The sequence below is a fragment of the Zalophus californianus genome, chromosome 5 (genome assembly GCF_009762305.2).
Source record: "Zalophus californianus isolate mZalCal1 chromosome 5, mZalCal1.pri.v2, whole genome shotgun sequence".
Lineage (NCBI taxonomy): Eukaryota > Metazoa > Chordata > Mammalia > Carnivora > Otariidae > Zalophus > Zalophus californianus.
The window spans coordinates 61,593,417-61,610,776 of record NC_045599.1 but is presented as its reverse complement, the minus strand read 5'-3'; the positions used below and the strand labels follow the sequence as shown (position 1 = coordinate 61,610,776).

At 33.4% G+C, this 17,360-nt stretch overlaps 1 protein-coding gene and 1 long non-coding RNA gene across 9 annotated transcripts in view; one reads left to right on the top strand and one right to left on the bottom strand.

The window, feature by feature from the left end:
• SSBP2 (single stranded DNA binding protein 2) overlaps positions 1–17,360 on the top strand; it is a 296,491-nt gene that overhangs the window by 253,915 nt on the left and 25,216 nt on the right. For all 8 annotated transcript variants that reach the window (XM_027604668.2, XM_027604669.2, XM_027604661.2 and 5 more), the window contains 5 exons: positions 5,592–5,627; positions 7,463–7,517; positions 10,988–11,058; positions 13,974–14,052; positions 16,841–16,869. In XM_027604668.2, coding sequence (XP_027460469.1) covers positions 5,592–5,627; positions 7,463–7,517; positions 10,988–11,058; positions 13,974–14,052; positions 16,841–16,869 — 270 coding nt within the window. The remainder of the gene's footprint in view (positions 1–5,591; positions 5,628–7,462; positions 7,518–10,987; positions 11,059–13,973; positions 14,053–16,840; positions 16,870–17,360) is intronic.
• Positions 4,625–17,360, bottom strand: part of LOC113928719 — a 63,949-nt gene continuing 51,213 nt past the window's right edge. Inside the window, exon 3 of the long non-coding RNA XR_003521941.2 lies at positions 4,625–4,798. This is a non-coding gene — a long non-coding RNA (uncharacterized LOC113928719). The remainder of the gene's footprint in view (positions 4,799–17,360) is intronic.

Below are 17,360 nucleotides of genomic sequence, written 5' to 3'. Positions count from 1 at the left end.
ATTATGACCTGAGGTTACGATACTCTTTCAGCCTGGCCAGGGTCACACAGGCCCACGCCCGAGCCCCACCCAAACCACATGGAAAAATAAGAGGTATGGTTCACCAAAGAAAATTCAAGGAGTTGTTAGCAGAAGAGGGGATAAGCAAAAGCTACAGATGTCCAATAGAGCATTGTATTCATCAACTCACTAACGTGACAGGAAAAAGAAACTCCTTTAAAGAAAAAAATGACAGTCTATTGTAATGATTAAGCCCAAAGGAAATACAAATATCTTACTCCAGATAGGCTTTGCTCTGTACAAATATATGCTCATTAAAAAAAAGCACTAAAAAATAATAGAATATTTTCAACATTACACTGGCACAGAGGGTGTCTTGATATTGCCTTCCCTGGTTTCTAGTAAACCAGTAGCTTCTAAGGTAGTTTTAAACTTCACAGTTGAAGAATGTTACTAACCATTTTTAAGAAAAGAAACCAAAATTTCTAGCTACTCTGCTCTTCCCCTTGCTACAGCACCATTGTCATGGATGTCAGGAGTCAGAATATTTCAGAATATTTGAATTATTGGTCATAGCTCTTGAATTATCTGTCTAGCTTAAAGCAGACAGTATATATGGCCCTTAATTTTCTCAGCTGACAAATAAAAAATTCTTTTAATTCTATGATTCTGATCTTTTAGCTCTCTGATCTTGCTTATCTTCTACATCTGTGTTTTCATCTTTCAGTTCATGTTAATAGATATTTTCTATGGAGTCTGGAGAGGGGCAGGAGGAGATTAATTACATTGGGAGAACATGGACACTAGAGATGGAGAAAAGCTTGGACAAAAATAAAAGGGGAAATGCAGGAAATGTTTGAGGAAAAATAATTAGACTGCTAGTGGCTAGGGAGACAGATTGCCTGGGAAGGCATAGAAAGTGACAAAGCAGAAAAGAGGAAAAGAGGACCATGATGTGTATAGGGCTCTTGAATGGAGAAATCTGAACTGTGTCATCTGTGTGGAAGAGAGCTATATTTTATTTTTTTAAGATTTTATTTATTTATTTATTTATTTATTTATTTATTTATTTGACAGAGAGAGACACAGCAAGAGAGGGAACACAAGCAAGGGGAGGGGGAGAGGGAGAAGCAGGCTCCCCGTGGAGCAGGGGGCCCGATGCAGGGCTCGATCCCAGGACCCTGAGATCACGACCTGAGCCGAAGGCAGACGCTTAATGACTGAGCCACCCAGGCGCCCTGAGAGAGCTATATTTTAGGAAGATAGTCTATAAAATGGATGCAATGGGGAAATGACATTAGGAGATTATAGTAATGGATTTTATAAAATGTTATCAGAACCTGAAGTATAGTGGTGATCAAAGGAATGACGGGGATGCATTTCACACATAAAATCAAAACACTTGGTGACCTTTGATTTGGTGATAAAGAGAAAGAAAAAGTGGAAGGTGATTTCAAGTCTTTGAATTAACTAGTATTAGGGAGAATGGGAATAACACAAACTCCGCTAGAAATATAAGAGAAGGAGGAGGTTTAGAGGGTAGACAGGGAGCTTTGTTTGGAATGTTAAATCTTCTGCTCAATCTAATAGAATACTAGATCAAGTGTTGTGCCCAGCACAAAATGGAAATGTATTCATTTGAAGTTTTATCTCTAGTCCTAATCTCTACTAAATTCTTGATGTATATTTCTAAATATCTGTTGATCAGATAAACCTCACTGTCTACTAGTGCCTTCAAATTCAACATGTTGGATATTTCCCCAAACTTGCCCCCCTTCCTGAATTCCTTACATATAAATTAGTAGCACCATCATTCACCCACTCACCAAGTTGGAAAGCTAGGAATTGCCTTAACTTCTGCCTTCCCTCTCCACCACACCCAGTTTGTCACCATGCCCTGCCGAGTACATTTGTGAAAAGTCTTTGAAATTTTCTTACTCCTACTTACCTTAATCAGCACTGCCTACACCACTGTAATCTCTTGCCTAGACCTTTTGCAATAGACTCCTAACTTGTATTCATATTTCATGATGAACTAGGGTTATCTTACTAATACATAAATTTGAACATGTCTCTAAAACCGGTGACTCCCTATTTCCTGCAGCATAAATTCATTCACAGTCTGACCATATGTGCTTATCATTTATTTCAATTTCCTATAAGTACAACACTGTACCAGCTGTGTAAGATTATATACCATTTCCCTAATAAACCATATACTTTAATATTTTCTTTCTTTCTCCCTCTCTTTCTCCCTCCCTTTCTTTCTTCCTTTCTTCTTTCTTTCTCTCTCTCTCCTTTCTTTCTTTCTTTCTTTCTTTCTTTCTTTCTTTCTTTCTTTCTTTCTTTCTTTCTTTCTTTCTTTCTTTCTTTCTTTTCTTTCTTTTCTTTCTTTCTTTCCTTTCTTTCCTTTCTTTCCTTTCTTTCTTTCTTTCATGCTGATCCTTCACTTTGTCTTTCTGGTGATCATTTACTCTCTGTAAGTCAGCTACCCAGCTCAAATATCTTCTGTACCCACATAGTTCTTCTACCTATATTGTTATATTTTATGTCTCTCACACTAGGCTGTCAGATGCTACTGGTGACTTTCAAGAGTAAAGGTTCATTGAAGTGCTACTAGGGGTAGGAACCCAAATGTTCTTTCTCTTTTAATGAGGGCATCAAAGAATATGAAGTAGAAGCAGTGAGTGTAAGCCAAGAGCTTGACAGGACACATGGAAAGAAATTGAACTAGATGAAGTAACAAATTTAAGTATTTTTAAATGTTTATGATATTTAACTGTGTTTAAAGGAATCATGAAGAGGGAGAAATCAGAAACTAAAAAAAGAGCAAGGACTCAGGAGAATGAGGTGGTTGGGAGGGGCTAGCTTTGGAAACAAACAGAACGATTATCTTTTTTCTACCTGGATGAATGGATGAAAATGCTAATCTATTAATAGGAGTGTTGAATTGAAGATGAAAATATAGCAAGAATTTGATAGCTTTAACCTATGAAAAAGGACCAACTACCAACTCTGGATTTTATAATCGTCATGAAAGCCAGCTCAGGAAAGTCAGTTGTGAATTATTCAAGAATTTTTTGAGCTAATTGTTAAATCATTGGTAGCTTGAAATCTTCCATGTGGGAATATTCACACCACATAAATTGGCAAATGCTACAAATTGGGACCTTTTCCTTCCCTGAGTTCATTGGGTTTACTGGCACACCACTAGAATGCTTCAGGCTTCCATGAAGGCCAAGCCAAAATGCTTCCAGATATTAGTGAAGAGTAGGTTGACATTGGAGAACATGATTATATTTTGGACCTTGTCCCTTGTTTTGTGTTTCTCTCCAGGAAATCTCTACTGTGAAACAGAAAAGGTGGCTAGGGGTTGATCAAAGAGATGGAAATTAACAAAGTAGGCTTGGAGCACCTGGGTGGCTCAGTCGGTTAAGTGGCTGCCTTCAGCTCAGGTCATGATCCCAGGGTCCTGGGATTGAGGAGCCCCATGTCCTCTGGCTCCCTGCTCAGCCAGGAGTCTGCTTCTCCCTCTGCCCCCCCTTCACCCCACCTCATGCTCACTCCCGTTCTCTCTCTTTCTCTCAAATAAATAAATAAAATCTTTAAAAACAACAACAACAACAAAGTAGGCTTTAGGATAATGAATTTAAAATACTGGAGAGAGAAACAAAAAGCCAACAGTGGTGTAGGGGAGGGGCAGAGGCAATTTAGTAGGGAAATAATGGACTTAATAAACATGGAGGAATTGTGATGGAAGAAGATTCTGGTTGGAATATAGAATATTTGTGAGTGTCATGAGGAATAAAAAAGTGTCAGGCAAGGGAGTTGTTTAGATCTCTGTAAAGAGTTCTAGGATGTGGTCATACAAATGGAGGAGAAGGAAGTATATTATAAAGTGAAGGAAGGCAGTGAAGTATATATTCCAAAAATTTATTGGAACTCAGGACTTGAACTCACGCAGGGCTTGAACTCATGACCCTGAGATCAAGACTTGAGCTGAGATCAAGAGTTGGATGTTTAACCAACTGAGCCACACAGGTGCCCCTAAAAGATTTAAGGGGTGGTTAGATCATATTTTGAAGTTGGTGAAGAATGATGGTAGGCACTAGAGAGAGGTAGAAGAACATGGCCAGATGCTAAAGTTATAAGGAGATGAAAATTGGAGCCAACAGATAAGGTGGTGATTTGGAGGGAGCAAATGCACATGTTTAAAAGAAGGAGGAGAAGATGGATGGTAGATCATGAACTGAAAGGGGCCCAGGAGAGCAAAGTTGTATTCAATTACCGAGTTTAGTAAGTGTATACCGGCCATCAGGATCTCAGTGCTCCTAGTGGATGTAATCCTCATCATTAGTGATGCTGGGCAGGCTGGTAATGACCATCTGCAGGGCTGAATTTCCCGTAGGCAGACCAAGCAGGGGCCTCAGGGGCACGTGGTCTGTGCTTATGGCAAAGCATGGACACCAAACAACAAGGAGAGAATTTTCAAATAACTTAATATTAAATATTTTCCCCTCAAATTAAAGAATTATTCATTAAAGGAAAATTATAACTTCATTATACTTCCTTCTTCTTACTTTAAAGTTTCACATTATTTTTATGTTTAATTATATGGAAGGTGTTGAGGTAGAGAGGGGGTTTAGGGTAAAGACACTATCATCTTTTCACTATTCGAATGGTCCAGTTCTGGCTGTCTGCCTCAAAGAAGGTAGTAGTTTGTTGGCTTTTTCCAGAATAAGGCAAAAATATCTGCTCTGGATATGCAGAATCTTCATACAAGTGAGCTAGTGAGCTTCTGTGAAAAAAAGAAAATATTTGGATTTAGCTCTCTTTATTAATAATCCACACTCAAGGGCCTAGTTTTAAATATCTGTTTCCTAGTTTTCATTTCTTAAATTATGATAGCGATGTTGTATTAATACTCTGCAATCTCTAAAAAAGAGTTGGGTTAAGAGCTTGATTTGAAGGGAAAGAATTTGTTAGCCATATCTGATCCCCACAAATTAGTAGTTTTTGGAGTCTTATATTAACAAAATCTTATACATTTATTATATTATTTTCTAGTAGCTAATTAGAAAAGAAAGGGGGAAAATATGAGGCCTGCAGATCAAGTATTGACCCATATCACATGAATGTACTAGCCTGAAACCTATCTTAAAAATAATAATAACACGTCCCAGAATGCACATAAATTAGGAGTTGCATCTGTAATAGCTATTAATTTGAAAACTCTCATTTCTGGTTTTTAGCTGCACAAATATATATCTTTCTAATTACAGAATAAGTGTCATTAGCATCAAGCAGTGAGTACAACTGCCCTGAAACAAGTATAACTTGAGGCTGTAATTCTGTCTAAATTCCTCTTGACCTAAATCCACTCTTTTTATAAATTCAAGATAATGTTGCATTTATTCATTTTTCTAGCACTCAGACAGACATAAATGCCTCTATTCTTTTTTTTTTCTTTACCATTCTTTGTGATACATTGTAAAACTTGATAAAAGTCAGAAAATAGATTCATTTTAGGTAAGTCTCCCTACTATCACATGAATCAAAATATATATTTCTTTGTCCTATTCATGTTCCAGATACCATACTCTTCAGCATCTCCTGGGAATTATGTAGTAAGTACATTTGGGATTGTTTGCTCATAAGATTTGATGTTATGTTTTATTTGGGCAATGAAATACTTGTCCAGATGTTAAGAAGAGCCCCTGTGTATTGGCCAAGAAGTGAACATCTGATACGTATTGAGTTTTTCGTCTGCCAACCTCACTACATATGTTGATGTTCATTAGTGAAACAGTTATCAGTCTGGCCAAAATTGCCCAGAGTACTGTGTTTTACTTTAGCATATGTTTCTGTAAACCAATACAATACACTCTGTCCAATCATGAAGAAAGCCATCCCCAGTTACACAATGATAAGCTTGAATTTGCAGTTCTCCAGGAGAATAGTCTACACCCCCTCCCTCACCCCACTCACCACACACAAAGTTGAGGAAGACATTAAACTTTTTCCTGATCACAAAGGGAATCAGAATAATGACTAGTAATTTGGGGGGAAGGGCTTTTGAGGGTTTTTTTATGCTTAGAAATTAGAAACACTTATTTTTCTTCTTATTATTATTTAGTATTATTTAGTACATGTTAAAATTTTCCACTAAGGCACACACACCTAAAGTCAAATTAGCAGATTTTACCTGACTTCTTGAACTTACAAATGACCTTTTAACCATCATTACATTATAATCCTTGCTACATCTCAAGGCCACCCTGGAAGATACATTGTTAGAATATTTAGGAGTAAATGCCTATCAGAAGAGCAAAGATAAAATGATAAAAAGGAAAATCTTCCCTAAAGAAATTTCAGAGGTGGTGGCTAACTGGGGTAGGAAAAGAGGAGGGCTTAAGAAGATGAATGAGCATTTTACTCTCCGTAGAAATAATGTTTTATGAACATAGTAAAAAAAAAGCACACACTGTTTTGAACCTGTGAACTTAGTGCTCAGTGTCCTCTTAAGCTGTACAAACTAAGAAAGTCTAACTTTTTTCGCATTCCCTATGAAGCAAAAATGAAAGTAAGAACATGTGGGTAAAACCTATTTTTTTCTTAAATCCTTGAGAATAAGCCTAATATATGGTTTTATGAAATTATAGACTTTTATCTGAAACAAAATTTAAGTTGCTTATTAAATAGCAAATATATATATATAAAATTTGAAATAATTAGTGGGCTCTGTCTGCACATTCAGAATGAAGTACAAATTTATCCACTTAGTAATTTACCCAGATTAATTATGGTACATCTGAAAAATTCTAAAACCCTTTCCCTGAATTATCCATTTTGGTTATCTGAAATAACTGAATTAACCTTAGAATCACCTAATTTCCATTTCAGATTGATTAGTAACCACAGCATTAGTCAGCATTGCCTCTCATTTCTAACTGACGTGATAGCAGAAGGTTCAATACTCTAGAAGTGTTATAGTTGATACCAATGGAGAAATACATCAGTGTATTTTTTTAAACATATGAGTATCTTTGAGTTTTTAGCTTCCTATAAAAAATCATGATACGAAACAGAAGAGAATTACAATAAACTAAATCACAAATATACATGAATGATGCTGTTTTATGGATTTGTAAAGGCCCCAATAAATGGCTTCTCCTTAACCTCATTATACCTGATGTGATTAAGTCATGAATAATAAATCAGTGTTACCGGCTCATTGTTTTTGGAAACTTGTCAAAACAGTCTTAACACATTTAAGCTAAATTATATTTTGCATAATATTGAAATGACTGTGCATTCAAAGAAAATAAATTATGGAGAAAATATATTTCCTTTGTGATTTTCAAATTGGATTATTATAGATAAGTCTAACTCTTCTTCTGTTTTTCCTTATACTGTTTAATGAAGTGCCTTATTTTTACTGAAATTTTGTATAATTATTTAGGGTCCTCCAGGAGGTGGAGGGCCACCAGGAACACCCATCATGCCTAGTCCAGCAGGTATTGTAATCACAGTAGTCACATGGGCATTTGATTATTAGAATAAATTACAAAATATAAAAATTGTTATGACGGAATGTTAGTAGTATTCATTATCTCATTGATGGTAACAGAAGTAGACTAGAGGTAGCAAGTAGGAAGAAACAGGGTTCTTAAATAACTATTGTCCAATTACTTTAAGCATGTAGAAAATTCCTGTTGTGTGGGTAACAGATATAATCAGGATAAAAATGGTGTTAATCTATATGAATTGCCCAATAATTTATCTGACAAAAAGATTGTTTGAGACTGTGAAAAAAAATCCAAATCTCAAAACTTAGAAAAATTCTGCATAAGTAAGTAACATTTGAAATACATGGATCCATTAGGTTTAATCAGACCCACCATTATTTACTAAGATGGGTATAGATATATTTACACGTCCATATGGATTTATTAGCTAATAGATTCACTATGTAGTGGAGGAAGTTTTTTTTTTCTTTTAATCTTGGTAAACTAAAATACCTCAATATTTCTATCATCATTTCATATGATGATTTTAAATAGCTTTATCCTTTCTTTTCGAGACTTTAATATAGACTATTAAATGTGTTGTTTCTTGAGGACTCTAATGGTGGGAGTTGACATTGGTTCAGCCCTCCTAGAAACAGCTCTGGCAACATGTATCAAGAGCCATGAAAAAGTTCATACCACTTACTCTATAATCCTTCTCTGAGAAATGATTAGTGATACAACCCAAGATTTATGTGGGGGGGTACTCATTGGTTATAATTAATAGTGAAATAGTAGATACAACCTTCAAACCTAATCCAATTTTAGTGACGTTAATAAATTAATTTTTTATGGAATATAATGTAGCCATTAAAATTATAACCAAAGAATTTAATGGAGAATAAATGTTCATGATTTAATACAATATGATCCCAATTATTATTTTAAAATATATATAACACAGAAATGTAGAAAGTAGAAAACAAAGAAATAGCTAGGACTTTATCAATGTTAATATCTGGGTAACAAAATAGATGGGAAACTTTTATGATTAGGAAAAATTTTTAATTATGTTGCACTGTTCAATTCATATGTTCTTAGCTGGTTTGTTGAAATCTAAGATGTTTGGAAGTTTGAAATTAAATATCATTAATCATACCAATAAATAGTAATTTTTAAGTTTTGAATCTTTTTCATTCTGAAAAAGTGTCAATTTGATAATTAACACAAAATTTTGCGTTGCTTCACTAACTCTTTGGAATATATCATAAATATTTCATGGGTTTCTCTCCTCAGAGCATCTTCACTGAAGTGAAACAGAATTCATTCAAGATAGAATTATGTGAATTGAACATATTGCCCACATTTGCATTCTTGTGTGGGGGAAGTTAAATGTTTAATTTATGAAGGTAGCATGTGATTAATAAACACCACTGTAATCTAGGGAAATTTTTTGGAGAAACTGCTAAACTTTGCAGGTGATAAGTAATCTCATTACATTCTATCTGTTCAAGCCAGAAATTGCCACCAGTATGTCTTCCTAGCCTTGTGCAATGAAGCCAATACCCTCCCCCCAAAAAATAGGTGGCCAGAAGATATACTTTATTATAAAGTTTCTCTGTATATAAAAAGAAGTCAGATATTTTCTAGAAAATGCCAACCTTATTCCTCTGAGTTTTTTAGATGAAATTATGTTTTTGATTGGTATTAAGAATAATAAACTTATTTTTCTTTCTACATATTTAAAGTATATAGCACATTTTTTTCCAAATTAATTACTAAAATTAGGTTAAAAAATTAGTAAGGCTAATAAAGATGAAAAACCATTTGAAGATTTCCTGTTTAAAGCAATCCAAGATTTTCTAAAAGATACAGTTTTATGGGATAAAGTGTTTTCCATTAGTTAAATCTCAGCAGATATTTGTTGTCTGTGGCACACAATATAAGACATGATATCTTTCCTTCTCTCAATGAACTTACTATAACCTTGTTGGAAGCAGGAGGGAAGAATAAGACAAAATATTAACTAGAATGCAAAGTGGAATTCAATGATGGGGGTGCATTCATGAATTTGGAAGTATCAGAAAACAAAATTTCATGTAAGAGGTAGGCCTGGAGTAATGAGTGGAATTTTAGTAGATGGAGACTGGACAGAAGATCCTTGGAGGAAGTAGAACAAAAATACGGAGATTTAAAAGGTTGATCATATGTGGGAAAGAACCAGCAGCCTGGGTTGACAGGAGTATAATGTACATAAGGATGTAAAAACAGTGAAGGCCACAAAAGTAGATTGGGACCTTACTTACTTACTTACTTACTTAGTATAAACAAATAGAGATCTGAGGTGGGCATTTCAGCTTTTTCAGCACTATGATATATTAATCTAGATGTGAAAAATAATATTTAGATTTGTGGATCACTTTACAAACAACTGATAAATGACATTAAACCTACTCTCTAAGTGGTACACACTAAAATAATAAACTTTTTAATGTCTACTAAGCAATTACAAAATAAAAGGAAAAGTAGTTGCCCAATTCTTATTCTATGTTTATTGCCATGAGAAAGCAAATTATTTTTATCTTCTGCCTTGAATCAGTACAAAATATTTGAAACACATTTTTTTTCAGAATAGAGAGGCCCAATACATTATATTTAAGAAAACTGTATAATTGTGGGAAAATAGAAAAACATTTCCTAAATGTAAAATATATGGCCTTTCACTCCAGCTAATATGCTATAAAAACACATGTACTCAGAGACTTAATTAGAATTAGCTAATAGATATGAAATGTAAATTTTTAAAAATATTATAAAATGTTACATATTTTTATATGGATATACACTATAGTTATTTTTACTATAATGAATCAAGAATAAAATGAATGAAAAAAAAACTTCATCAAAAGTTGTACTGGAAGAAGCTGGCTTTTACTTCAAGCAAGAGAAATTTTCATTCCAATTTTATAGTCTTGTCCTATATTCTTTCTTTTAGAATTAAGCAAAGATATTCCACCAGCTATTAATAATTATTAGATAAATAAACTTTTTAAATTGGTATATAAGAAGCCTAAGGAAATAATGAAAACTGAAAAGCTACTGAATCTGAATTTTAAGAGATTTTTTGTTATATTTATACATATAAATTCCACAGTGAAGTCTCAAAGTATCCATGTTTTTTTAAAAAAAGAAAAACTTTAATTTTTTAGATTTTTAAAGTAATGTTCCTTTTGACCTGAATTATTCAAGTGATTACTCCTAATATATTATGTAAATATTCCCATTTACAACCATAGAATGATAATTTCTTAGGTGGAAAACGACTTACAAGTATTTGTTTCTGAACATTAGTAATAACTATTTCAATTGCTGCAGCTATTAATATGTATATGTGTGCAGATCATCTTTGATTATTACTTTGTGTTGACTTGGGTGTAAATTATAAAGAAAGATATTAATTAAGTAATATTTTGTTTCAGATTCAACCAACTCTGGAGACAACATGTATACTTTAATGAATGCAGTACCTCCTGGACCTAACAGGCCTAATGTAAATATGAATTTTTAATAAATTTTGGAATGTATCTGAAGGCTCAAACTCTAAGTGCATTCCATTTCCTAGATACTATATAAGCTTTCTGTTTTATTATCTAGGAACTTATTAGATACCCCCAAAAAATCAAATCCTTTCTATATTCTGGGTTGAAAAAAACATAATACATAAAATGTATAACAAAAGATTTCATATCAATATAACTTAAATGTAAAACTGAACCTAATCAATTATAAAATGTTGGTGCATAGTTTTATCTCAAATCTTACATACTGAATAATACTATTTGAAAATGACAGGTAATATATAATCATTTATATTAACCTAATTTTTAGCATCACTAATTTTTTCATTGTGGTTGTTTATTTCTTTTATCCTGATAAACTTGAAATAAATTAGGAAGTTGGATATCCTTGTTTTTCTTTAGATTTTTGAAATCTGGAGTTTAAATATGGAAATGAGGCAGGTCTACATAAAGAATTTGGGTGTTCTTAATAAAGCATATGGTTGTGATTTTTCCATAAAAGCTTACAGAAAAATATTTATCTATAAGACCTACATATTAACAAAAAATACTTATAACGGTATATGTGTATATAACGGTATATACACATATATATCAATATAAGGTCGCGAAAATGAAATAAAAATCAGAAGACATAAAAGGAATTTTCCATAAGTATACCAAAAAACAGGATTGAAATAATTATTATAATTGAGTTTCCTAGCAGTGAAGACAACAAATCCATCCACTATTATGATACTTGAAATATGGACAGTCCCAATTAAAGTGTGTTGTAAATATAAAATACACGCTAGACTTTGAGGAGTTAGTATGAGAAAATAATGTAAAATATTTCATTAAAATTTTTATATGGACTACATGTTGAAATGATCATTTTGATAAGTAGGATAAATAAAATATATATTAAAATTAACTTAGCCTGTTTCTTTTTACTTTTTAAACATGGCTGCTAGTAAATCTGAATTTACTTATGTAAGTTTGCATTTGCGACTTGCATATTATTTCTGTTAAGCAGTACTGCTTCAGTTAGCACTCTTCTCTTTATATAATCAAATAAATTGGTTTTCAGGAAAAAAGAAACAATTTCCTATGAGTAATGTCTAAAAGGTGTTTCCACAGTGATCATAATGAACATTGAATATGATAATGAACAATGTTCATTTTAGAAATTCAGCAAAAATACAGAAAAGCTCTTCATAGTGCAATTTCATATCTTAGAACTTGATATTTGAAATGGAGGGAGTGAGAGAGGAAACCCAGAGCATATGGTACTGAAGACATTTCTGTGGGCAGCTAAGCTGATATCATCCAAGTATGTTCCATTCTGGTCCTCTAACTCGATACAAAGATAAGAGATCCAAGAAAAGTAGAAGCTGAACGTGTCATTTTTTCAAATGTCATTCATCTCTGCCAGAGGTAGTAAAAGCAAATGCCTGCTGAGGGCTAGGCCTGCAGTTTTATGCTTCAAGCATACAGACCAATAGTCTTCGTGTCTTTGAAAACACTGTAGGGGCTAGATAAAAGGACCGAACCAAGTAAGTTCAGAGGGTCTTGGCCTTACCAGCACAGGTTTCTCAGCCCAGATCTAAACAGTGCTTTTGGGAAAAGCTGAATAAAACAGTTAAGTTCAAAGTTAATTTCTTTAAGCTATCGCTTAAGGTATATACGTACATACAAATACACACACACACACACACACACACACACACATATTCTAGGTTGTTTATTGAAAATCAATCTGTATGCTTTAAGGCAACAAAATTTTAGGCATTATCCTGGGAAAATGTACAGGCATGTGGTTTGTATGATCCCAGTGATGGAAAGCCATCTTATTTCCAAACAAATAGAAATAGATAGATAGATAGATAGATGATAGATAGATAGATAGATGATATAGATTATAGATTATATACAATTACATGTTGTCTGCTGAGGGCAATTGTTTTTCTCCCAAAAGCCTGTATGACTAATAAACAGCACCGCCTCATCTACACACATAAATATGCACATACATACACACCACATTCAGTATTCTGTACCATATGACATGAAAGAAATGATTTTGGCATGGGAAATTTTAAGAGCAAGTGTTTTTTAATAGGCTATTTTAACTGTAAACACAAGATAATTATAGATAACTTGTCTTCAAAGGGGTTTAGATTTCCTCAGGAGTATTCCAGGGAGATAAGGAAAAGACTGAGTGGACAGGCCGTGGCCTCTCCACCTGCTCTACCACAGTATATCAGCTCACATCTCTTTTGTACTGGGCTTCCAACTGAAAATAAAATAATCCCACTACTTTAAAAAAATGTTAACTATAACTGCTATAGAAGGTCCAATTGTTCATTGAACTGACATGGTTGAGACTGCCAAGAATTAACTATATTGAGCTGTCCCCAAGGAGCCAAATGTACTTAACCTGCAAGATGAAATTATTTATTATGTCCATTTGAACAAGGATAGATTGTCTGCTAAGAAAAATGTTAATGTTGGCATAAGAATGTTGAATTATTCTTATTAACAAGCCAATACTTTTAGCAGCTTCTTAAGAATCATCTCTAGTTTATAATAGCAAAATCTGCCAAGAGCATAGGAAAGAATGCTTATCTTCTCATTTGCACTGGAATGTATATACTTTCTAGATATCTGAAGAAAAATTTGGATATGAATGAGGATTAGCCTCAAGTTCCCAGAATCTATAGAAGATGGTATGAAGGAAGTAGGGCGGTCTAGTTTGAGAATCCACACGGCTGAAAAAAACCTCCTTTACTTGAAAATGAAAATAGATTGTGGAAGTATATTCTTATGTTAAAGACAGATATTGTAACATTGAGATAAATAGTTGTTTTCAATGTGATCATAGTAATTTTCTTCATTTTTTAAATAGTTTCCAATGGGCCCCGGGTCAGATGGTCCCATGGGTGGATTAGGAGGAATGGAGTCACATCACATGAATGGCTCTTTAGGTAAGGACATTAAGTTTGATGTTTAGAAATCAAAACAAAACCTTAATTCTACATAGTGGATATTACAATTTGCATAGTGCTTTTCGTATACAAGAATTTATTTTAAAATGCTTCAACTTCCACCTCAGACTGATACTTGACAGTATATCGGTTATGATGACTGGAGATCATTTGAAAATCAAAAGTGTAGAATTGTTCTCACCTAGCTCTTATTCACAAGTGCTTACTTTAACCCATCAAAATCTGGGTGTTTTATGATAAAAGGAGATACTGCTGCTCTGGGCACACAATCATGCATCCCTCACCTGGAGGACTACAGTATTTTCCCAACTGGTTTGTCTCTGAAGGTGTACAGACAGTCTCAGAGGAACTTATGTTCTCTGCAAGAATTTCTTAACTTTGTATTTTAATATTTGTCTCTTTTAAAAATAAAATCAGTGGGGCGCCTGGGTGGCTCAGTCGTTAAGCATCAGCCTTCGGCTCAGGTCATGATCCCGGGTTGTGGGATCAAGCCCCGCATCGGGCTCCCTGCTCACCGGGAAACCTGCTTCTCCCTCTCCCACTCCCCCTGCTTGTGTTCTTGCTCTCGCTGTCTCTCTCTCTGTCAAATAAATAAATAAAATCTTTATAAAAAAATAAAAAATAAATAAAAATAAAATTAGTTATATTCTGAATAATCTGAAGGATTCTCTTAAGAGAGAACAGTGGCACATACTCTGCATTCGTGATAAAGCTGATTTCTAGTACTGTGACTAATGGTTGGACACATACTTCATAAATTATGCCTTCTTGCCAAATGAAGCCAAATATCTTCAATGCGAACAAAACATTTCACAACAGTGAGAAATAGAGGGGCGCCTGGGTGGCTCAGTCGTTAAAGCAGCTGCCTTCGGCTCAGGTCATGATCCCAGGGTCCTGGGATTGAGCCCCGCATTGGGCTCCCTGCTCAGGGGGAAGCCTGCTTCCCCTCTCCCACTCCCCCTGCTTGTGTTCCCTCTCTTGCTGTGTCTCTCTCTGTCAAATAAATAAATAAAATCTTTAAAAAAAAAATAGAGATGAGTGGCACACAACTGACTAGGTCACACAGTACACTGTGTATATGGGCAGGCCGAATGCAAAACCAAACCAAAACCAAAAAACAACCACATTTATTTTATGTTTACATATATTTAAGTAATATTATCATAAGCTAAAAATTGACAATGGGGATAGAGGCTTATGATAATTTTTTTCTTTTGAAAAAGGACCACCTTTTACTTAGGTTGGAGTAACTATGCCTGTGAGTAACTTAGGTTATATACAGATTTCACGACTCCACCCAGATGCCATCCTCTGATACTGTGAAAAGCTATGTAACTTCAATAATCAAGAAATTATTTGCAACACATTGATAGACTTTTGAGCATTTAAGGTCCACATTTATTTTACATACATATATATTTTGCCTAGATTTCAAAGTCTTAATTTGCACTCTCCAATTATGGTAGCCACATGGCATGTGTGACTAATTTTAAGTTAAAATTAAATAAAATGTAAAGTTTACTTTCTCAGTTGCGCTGCCACATATCAAACATAAATGGCCACACGTAGCTACTGGCTACCCTAATGGACAGCACAGAGAAACATCAACATCACACAAAGCTCTTCTGGGCAGCACTATTCTAGAACTTTATTTTTTCATTTATTGCAATATAACTCACTTTCTAATCTTTCAGTTTGTAAAATTTTCAAAAAAGATGACATTTGGTCATAGTTAGAAGATTTCAAGTTATATTATTCCCTAGAATAGAATTTACAGAAGAGTTTCACATAGGCTTGGCAGTGGCTTATTACTTTTATAATAAATATTATTGTACATATTATACATATGTAATTACATATATACATTCAATATTTAATAATTATGTCTTGTCTGTAAGCACTAACTTTATTTGTGATTGTAACTGAGTATTTTTCTATTAAAATAGTATGTAATATTTTTATACCAAGAAAATTAATTGTTAAAATAGTTAAAAATAAAGCTAATATTGTGGCAAAGGTCTGATCATTGTTCCTTGTTATCTAATGTCTGATTCCATTTCTTAAGTAAGAAATCAGTATTGATTGTTCACTTCTCCCAAGAATCAGCATAAAATTATAGTATTATTTTGAATAATTTTGAATAATACTGTAATTTGTGAATCAACAAAATTACAGTATGTTTTGAAGACTTTCTTACTTTTGATGGATTGCCATGAATATTGATTGCTGTCAAATTTTTAATATTATTATAAATCCTTTGCTTTGGTTATTATAGTAAAATTTTGCTCAAAATACTTTAAGATATTGTTGCAGATGTCCATTTTATACTTTATCAGATTTAGACATATCATTTCAGAAAATATATTTCTCTCTCTCTCTTGCACTCTATATACATACACATGTGGACATACATTTTAAAAATCTGAATTGAATAGGATTTATGAGTGATCTCTCTAATATTTCATTTTCAGGAATTTAGGATAACAATAGTTTTCTTCATTCTGCCATTACAAAAATAAACAAAAAATGATGATTGGGAGCTAGAGGTACAACTCATCCTTGCATTTGCCATCAGATGATACTTATTTACCATACAGTATAAGAGAAAAGGAATTTTTTAAGATTAAATTTTTTAAGATTAAAAAATTCAGGAGCTATATACTAGAAAATACAAAGAGTGTACTGTATTTATTTATATTAGAGGAATACTTCATTTATATATGAAATCATTATCTAATAAAGATTTTCTTTTCCTGTTTTGTTTCAGGCTCAGGAGATATGGACAGTATTTCCAAGGTGAGTATTATATATTCTCTGTGTTGTTTTTTATTCATGGGGCTCTTATTAAAATTATTAGAATAACCTTATGAATTTTGTTCTTGAACAAGCTTTGAAAGTAGAGGTCCAGACATAATTAAGTGGAAGTTAAAAATATCAATGCATATAATAGGAAAGGGTAAAATGAGTTTTTTAACATGGTAAGATTCATTTACAGGACATACTATATACATGATCAATTGATACCTACATAATAATTTAATTACTTTATGATGTCACTTATTTATAAAGCAGATTGACATAGTGTAGATAATCTTTTGAAAATGTAAAGAAGTCTAGAGCAAAATGAGAAGAGGTATATTTGAAAAAGTTGTTATATGTTATAAGGGCTTGCATTTATACATTTCATTTGTCTTTCAAACCTTTATTAGGAAATGCTGATGTCCTCAATCATTATTCTAGTTCCCCAAAATAGGAAAGGAAAGTAATTAGAAGAAAATTATATTAAT